Here is a 7,598-nt window from a genome sequence, read left to right as displayed (position 1 = left end):
TACAAATTAACATCCCCCCCCCCACCCCACCCCCGCAAACCACCCCCCCCCCCCAAACCCTGCTCCAGGACACCGGCCTGGCCCTGAGTCACTGCCGGAAAATTCAGGGAAAGGGGAGAAAAAAAATGGCAAACCCACAGAATCCCTGCACACAATTCCCCCCCCACCCCCCCCCCATCCCCCCAGGGCGGTTCCTTAGTGCTGTTAATTAAGAAACACCAATTCCTCAGATAATTAAGTGCCATCAAATACCCCTGGGGTCACTGCACCCCACTAAAAGCAAGGGCTGAAACGGGGTTCGTCCTCCCCCGGCTTTTCCCACCCCTTTGCACACCCCCCCCCCTCCCCCGCCACCAGCCCCAGCCCCACTCACTGCCCCGGCATCCCAGTAAGGCCGGACTGGGCTGAAATGGATTTTGGCCACTGGGGCGTCAATGCCACCGGGCAAACCAGGTTGGCTCCCACATGGGGAAACTGAGGCAGGCAGCGGCTACATGACCGCCCCCCCCCACCCCACCCCCACCCCAGCGCAGGGGGTCCTCGTGTCCCCCCCTCGATGTGTCGGGGGGACAGCCGGGGTCATGGTGGCTCTTGCGTCACCAGTCCTCGACTGTCACCCCGGCGGGTTCACGCTGCCAGGGCACAAACTCGTTAAACCTGATTAAAAGTTTCAGCCCGGCCGTGCCCCTGGTGAGAAAAAAAAAAAATATATATATATATACAAGAAAAACAACAAAAAAAAAAACCCAAAAGCACTCTTTAACTTGTTTTTCACCCAAATCTGGCAAACGGCCCCGCAGCATCCCAGTCCCACGGGAGGGGCTGATCCCCGGCTGGGCTGGTCGCTCCCACACTGGCCTTGAGCACCTTGTCAACCAGCCCGGCACCCTCCTGCCTGCGCCCTGCCTGCACCCTGCCTGCACCCTGCCTGCACTCTCCCTGCGCCCTGCCTGCACCCTGCCTGCACCCTGCCTGCACTCTCCCTGCGCCCTGCCTGCACTCTCCCTGCACCCTGCCTGCACCCTGCCTGCACTCTCCCTGTGCCCTGCCTGCGCCCTCACTGCACCCTGCCTGCATCCTGCCTGCGCCCTGCCTGCACCCTGCCTGCACTCTCCCTGCGCCCTGCCTGCACCCTGCCCGCGCCCTGCCTGTGCCCACCCTGCGCCCTCACTGCGCCCTGCCTGTGTCCTGCCTGGGCCCTGCCCGCGTCCTGCCTGCACCCTGCCTGCACTCTCCCTGCACCCTGCCTGCACTCTCCCTGCGCCCTGCCTGCACTCTCCCTGCACCCTGCCTGCACCCTGCCTGCACCCTGCCTGCACTCTCCCTGCGCCTTGCCTGCACTCTGCCTGCACCCTGCCTGCACCCTGCCTGCACCCTGCCTGCACTCTCCCTGCGCCCTGCCTGAACCCTGCCCGTGCCCTGCCCGCGCCCTGCCTGTGCCCACCCTGCGCCCTCACTGCGCCCTGCCTGTGTCCTGCCTGGGCCCTGCCTGCGCCCTGCCTGCACTCTCTCTTCGCCCTGCCTGCACTCTCTCCGCGGCCTGCCTGTGTCCTGCCTGCACTCTCCCTGCTCCCTGCACCCTGCCTGCACCCTGCCTGCGCCCTCCTTGTGTCCTGCCTGCGCTCTCCCTGCGCCCTGCCTGCACCCTGCCTGCATTCTGCCTGTGTCCTGCCTGCATCCTGCCTGCGTCCTGCCTGCTCCCTCCTGCGCCCTGCCTGCACTCTCCCTGTGCCCTGCCTGCGTCCTGCCTGCACCCTCCTGCGCCCTGCCTGCACTCTCCCTGAGCCCTACCTGCACCCTGCCTGTGTCCTGCCTGTGTCCTGCCTGTGTCCTGCCTGCACCAGCGGCCCAGCCCCGCCGCCGGAAGAGTTAACCCCCGGGCCGGGGGAGGCGGGGGGGGGCCGGTCCAACCTCTCCCCGCTGGGTGGGTTTGTCCTTTTTCCCAGAGCAAACCCACCCTTTACTTTTACTATTTGCACCCAAAGGGACGAGCCGCCGGCGGGGCCGGGGGACACCGATGTCACCGCGTCCGTCCCGCCGTAACCCGGGCCGCGGGGCTGGGATCGGGGGGGGGGGGGGGGGGGGGGGGGGGCGGTGTTGGAGGGGGTGTCCCGCACCCCTGGGGGCACCCCGCCATCACCTCCCCGCGCCTTTTATCCTTGCAAATCCCCCCCCCCCCCCAAAAAAAAAAAAAAGACCCAAATGGCTTTTTTTTTCTTTTTTCTTTTTTTTTCTTTTTTCTTTTTTTTTTCCTTTTTTCTTTTTTTTTTTCTTTTTTCTTTTTTTTTTTCTTTATTCTTTTTTTTTTTCCTCCCCCCTCGTTATTTTATTGACTGCTCCGTCAGACGGCGGGGAAGCCCCGGCCCGGGGAAGGGCGGTGCGGTGCGGGGGGGGGGGGGGACGAGGACCCGGGGGTGAAAGTGCTTGCGGCTCCGTGAATCACGGCGCGGCGCCGTGGCCATCGCTCCTCGACGCCGGCACCGGCAGCCCCCCTCCCTCCCCCCCCCCGCGCCCCCGCGACGCCCCCGAACCCCACGTGCTGCCGCTCGCCTCCCCCGGGGGGACGGGGGGACACGGGGACGGACACGACGACGCCTTAATTCATAATTGTCGTGTGTCCCGTCCCCCGTCCCCCCCCCCCAAGTCATCCCACCCACGTCCCCGAGCCTGTGCGTGGAAAAAAAAAAAAAAAAAAAAAAAAAAACAACACCACCCAAAAAAAAAAAAAACCTAACAAAAAAAACCCAAAACCCAAAAAAAAAAACCACACAAACCCCACAATCCCGGTGACATCAACTTTATCGCAAGTTTATTTCTAAGAATCATTCAGGATTTCCAAAAGCCCTCGACTTCCTGATTTCCAGTTTCAATAGAAGTTAACGATAGCGGTGCTGCTCCCCCCCCGCGTCTCCCCCCACTCCCCCCCCCCTACCCCCCCCCCCCCCCCCCTTTTCCTCCCCTTTCTTACAACACAGGCTGGCTGCCGGACCGGTATATAAACCCCGGGAAGTTCCCCCAGTTTGAACATGAATTTCTGAAAACTTCCTCTGCCAACACCAATCTCTATTAAAGTCGCTCCCGGGACGCGGCTCACAATGAAGTTCGTGCCGGCAGGTAAAAAAAAAAAAAAAAAAAAAAAAAAAAAAAAAATTTAATAATAATAATAATTGGACTTCTTTGGGGGGAAATTATTTCCCTTTCTCCCCCCCACCCCTTTCCTTTTTTTTTCTTCCTCTTCCCCCCCCCCCCCCCACCCCTCTCTCTCCACCCTCCTTCTTTTCCCGGTGATGCCGGGCGCAGGCGGGTGCCGGTTGGCCGGAGCGAAGGCTCCCGCCGCGCCGCGTTCCCCCCTCCTTCTCCTTCTCCTCTCCCCCCTCCTTCTCCTTCTCCTCTCCCCCCCTCCACCTTCCCACCTCCCCCCCCTCCAACCCCCCCCCCCCCCCCCCGGATGAGCATCTCTGGGAATTGGCAGCGGGGAGCGAAGCGCGGCGCTGGCGCGGTGCAGCCAACATCTGGACACTTATATAACTGGAAAGGCTTCCAAAAACAAAAAAAAAAAAAAAAAAAAAGCGGGGGGGGGGGAGGGAATCTGTTGTGGTTTGTTGTTTTTTTTTTTTTTTTTCTTTGGGCTTTTTTGGCTTTTTTTACTATTTTTCCACACCCCCCCCCCTCCCGCCGCTCCTGCTGCTTTTCCTCCTTTTGGGTCTCACGAAGCTGCGGGCCGGCCGGGAGCACCGGAGGGATGCCAAGTGCCGGGGGGGGGGGCGGTTTGGGGGGTTGGAGGGAGCAGCCACCGCCTCAGAGGCAGTGCTGGGGGCCGGGGGGGGGTTGTCCCATGGGGCAGCACCCACCCGGGACCCCCTCACACACCCAGCCAGCCCCTGGCACACGTGGGTGCTGAGCCTCGCTCTGCCCAGCTGTGAAATGGGCAGAAGGGGGGACGCAGCGAGAGGGGCTTGCGGGGGGGTCAGGGCATTCGCGTCCCATGGGAGCAGCCGGGGCCCCGGGGGTGCGGGGAGGAAGGGTCCCCCTCCATCCCCGTCCCACGCAGGAGGGGAGCGGCGGCGGGTCAGGGATCGCAACACGCCCAGGTAAGTCCTTTCCCACCTGTGCAGGGTAAATAAAGCAAGTTTTGGATTACCCGGCACCGGCGGCACGTCGGAGGCACTGACAAGTGCGGGCAGCTTCGGCGCTCGTCACGGCCCAGGGACTTCGCCTGGCAGCCCCCCCCGTGGCACGGCACCGGGCATCCACGTTGCCGGGGCACCACCGGTGGCAGCCGGGTCACCCGGCAGCAGGATCCCCCGGGGAACCCCCGGGGCACCCTGCCCCGAGGACGCAGAGCACTCTGGAGGCCGTTTGGCCTCCCCGAGCAGCGATGCTGGTTTGGGGGGGTCCCCAGGGATGGGGGGCGGGAGCACCCCGCTCTCGCCCCTCCAGCAGGAGGGGGGACGCTGGGGCGACCCAGCTGCCGGCGGCTCAAGGGTCCCCTTGTTCCGCGTCCAGGGATTTCCTGGCCGGCGTCTCCGGCAGCTGCGACGTCTCTCCCCGGGGCTCCTCGGCGCTGCGCCCACTTCGCAGACAGGGAAACTGAGGCAGGCGGTGGGGCCGGAGGCGGGAGGGAGCAGGGGGGATGCCGAAGGCAGGTTTCCTTGCAGGCGCCCCCGCTGAGTCAGCCGGGGCCGGGGTGGGGCCTCGCTCCCGCAGCGCCCGGCCGAGGATAACGGAGGGGGAAAGCGCTTTGCATATTTGATTAAACCCGACAGGTCGTCACCGGGCCGGTTGCGAAATGTGGGAATGCCGCGGGGCACCCCGCCGGGAAGGGAGGCGGGGGAGCGCCTGCCGGGGGGCAGGTGAGGGGGAATGGGGCAGGACGGGCACATCGGCACGGCCGGGACGGCAAGACGGGGGTTCTGGGGGGCTATCGGCCCAACCAGACTCCCAGCCGGGCGGGATGGGTCCCTGTTCCAGCTGGACGCTCTCCCCTTGGGTGCCCGGGGTTGGGGACATCCTCGGGGGATGCTCCGCACCGTGAGTTGCCCGGGCACGGTCGCCATGGGCCGTCACCGGGTCAGTGCCCACCCTGACGCCCACCTCTCTCCCCGCACAGGCGTCGTGCCCTTCGTGGCCCTGCTCCTGCTGCAGCGGCGGCCGGTTGCCGGCCGGGCCCTGCTGGTGACTGGCCCCGGCTGCCCCGGTCACAGCTTGTGCCTCTCCAACGTCCAGGAGCAGACCCGCAGGCAGGTCGCGCTGCTCAACGCCACCGCCCAGGACCTCTTCAGCCTCTACGTAAGTGTCACTCGGGGATGGCCGGTCCCCGCGAGGAACCCCCGGGGCTGTTCGCATGGCCACGAAGGGGGAGGGATGGGGACACCATGGGCACGGCGCCGCGGGGGGACAGGGGACACGGGGGTGACGCTCGCTTCTCCTCCCAGCTGAAGTGCCAGGGAGAGCCGTTCAGCAGCGACACCGACAGGCTCTGCAACCCCAGCGGCATCTTCTTCCCCGCTTTCCGCGTCAACCGGACGAGCGAGAGGAAGGAGGTCATGGTGGCCATGTACAAACTCTTCGCCTTCCTCAACGCCTCGTTGGGGAACATCACGCGCGACCAGGAGGAGCTCAACCCCACGGCCAAGGAGCTCCTCGACCGGCTCCACAACACCACCAAGACCACCCGGGGCCTCATCTCCAACCTCACCTGCCTCCTCTGCAAGAACTACAACATCTTCCAGGTGGACGTCAGCTACGGGGAGAGCTCCAAGGGCAAAAGCACCTTCAAGAAGAAGCAGCAGGGCTGCCAGGTGCTCAGGAAGTACGTGCAGGTCATCGCCCAGGCGGCCCGCGTCCTCCTACCTCATCTCAGCCCCCCGTGAGCGCCCGCCCTGGCTCCTCCGCGCCCCCCCCCACCCCCACCCTGGCCAACCACCAGTGAGGGCGGCCGAGCCAGCCCTGCCGTCCCTCCGCTGCTGCCTCCTGACCTCCTGCCTTCCTATTTATTGCCCTGGACCCTGCGCTGGCCCCGTCAGCCCTCCGGTAATTTATTTCCCCCTCGTGGGGGGGTGAACGTCGCAGCCTGGTGAGTCCCGGGTGGAGCAGAGCCGGGGTCGGCATCCGGTGGGACAAGGAGACACATCCCCGAGGTGATGCTGGGGCACGGGCTGGTCCCGGGATGCGCCTTGGCCGTCCCCGTCCTCCCACGGGAGCTGCGGGTGCTGCGAGGGGCTGGCGGCGGGGCCGGACTCTGTCCCCCATGGCCGGTCTCCTCCATCCTGGAGAGCAACCTGATGGACATCCTCGAGCATCATCCGAAAGCCTCCGCTTCCCCTGGAAAAAGGATTTTGAGAGGGAGGACCCCGGGATGCTGCGGCTTGTGGGAACGTGGGGACGCAGGGACACGCTCCCCCTGCACATTTTGGGGCTGGGCTCCCCCACAGGGAGTCAAACAGGGGGGTACTGGGGTGGCCGGGGCTGGGTCCCGCCGTCTTGGACAAAACCACCCACTGGAGACGGAGCTGGCGGCTGCTCCGCCGAGGAGCACTGTGTCCCCCGGCGCAGGCACGGCGGGGCGCGGAGGGGCCATCCCTCCCCTTCGGAAAAGTGCTTTTCCCACTGGAAAGGCTTTGAATGTACCAGCGGCCCGGCCAAGGGCTGGGCTTCGCATGACTGGATGCGGCCCCGGCGCGGGGACCCGGGGACGCGGGGACGCGGGGACACAGGGACAGGCCCCAGGGCGGTGGCAGGAGGCGCTGGCTCGCTCCTGGCACCGGAGCGGGCTGCGAGGGCTATTTATTGCCTCGTTGCAAAACCCAACGTGCACCGAGTGCTCTGACCCGACTATTAGTAAAGTTATTAATAATAATAATTAATAATAATTAATAATAAGATTTGTGGTAATATATATATATAGAATTCTATTTAAATATTTATTTTTTTATACTTCTTTCCCCAGTTTTTTTTAAATAAACCGACAGAAATGTATTCGGCTCCTCTTTGCTGGGTTCCCTTCGCGCTCACCCGCAAACACTCCTGTTTCTGCCCCAAAACGCCTCGGGGCTGCCCCAAAGCCCCCCCCAAGCGTCGCTTCAGGCTGGGGCTCACCGTCCCCTGTCCCCTTGCTCCTTCTTCCCTTCCCATCTCCTGTGGGACGGCTGATTGTGAAGGCATTTTCCCCGGGGAACGCTTAAATCGACACACTCTGGCTGCTCAACAGCACCGGGAGGGCGCGGGGAGCGTCGCGGTGCAGGGACCATCACAGTGCAGGGAGCATCATGGCATGGGGATCATCCTGGTGCAGGGAGCTTTGTGGCGTGGGGACCATCCCGGTGCAGGGACCATCCCGGTGCAGGGACCGTTATGGTGCAGGGAGCATCACGGTGCAAGGAGCATCATGGCGTGGGGATGATCCCAGTGCAGAGAGCATCGAGGCATGGGGACCATCCTGGTGCGGGGACCATCCCGGTGCAGGGACCATCCCGGTGCAGGGAGCATCGTGGTGTGGGGATCATATACCAGTGCAGGGAGCATCGTGGCGTGGGGACCCTCACAGCGCAGGGACTATCATGGTGCAGGGACCCTCACGGTGCAAGGAGCATCGTGGC

At 64.0% G+C, this 7,598-nt stretch overlaps 1 protein-coding gene across 2 annotated transcripts; it reads left to right on the top strand.

The window, feature by feature from the left end:
- Positions 1-3,055: 3,055 nt before the first annotated feature.
- Positions 3,056-6,824, top strand: LIF (LIF interleukin 6 family cytokine). 2 transcript variants are annotated; one of them, XM_063351219.1, is made up of 3 exons: positions 3,056-3,114; positions 5,111-5,289; positions 5,436-6,824. In XM_063351219.1, the coding sequence occupies exons 1-3, from the start codon at positions 3,096-3,098 to the stop codon at positions 5,871-5,873; spliced, it is 636 nt and encodes a 211-aa protein (XP_063207289.1). In that variant the 5' UTR covers positions 3,056-3,095; the 3' UTR covers positions 5,874-6,824. The 2 variants fall into 2 exon arrangements, with proteins under 2 accessions (XP_063207289.1, XP_063207288.1); XM_063351218.1 differs by lacking the exon at positions 3,056-3,114 and adding an exon at positions 3,789-4,091.
- Positions 6,825-7,598: the final 774 nt, after the last annotated feature.

Source organism: Chroicocephalus ridibundus, chromosome 13 (genome assembly GCF_963924245.1).
Source record: "Chroicocephalus ridibundus chromosome 13, bChrRid1.1, whole genome shotgun sequence".
Lineage (NCBI taxonomy): Eukaryota > Metazoa > Chordata > Aves > Charadriiformes > Laridae > Chroicocephalus > Chroicocephalus ridibundus.
This window is presented reverse-complemented; position numbering and strand designations above follow the sequence as displayed.

What these genes read in the sequence shown, in the direction of transcription:
- LIF (XM_063351218.1), top strand. Translation starts at nt 3,986, where the DNA reads ATGGGAGCAGCCGGGGCCCCGGGGGTGCGGGGAGGAAGGGTCCCCCTC. An exon ending in AGGGATCGCAACACGCCCAG is followed by an intron (nt 4,092 to 5,110) that starts GTAAGTCCTTTC and finishes CTCCCCGCACAG; the next exon opens with GCGTCGTGCCCTTCGTGGCC. An exon ending in AGGACCTCTTCAGCCTCTAC is followed by an intron (nt 5,290 to 5,435) that starts GTAAGTGTCACT and finishes TTCTCCTCCCAG; the next exon opens with CTGAAGTGCCAGGGAGAGCC.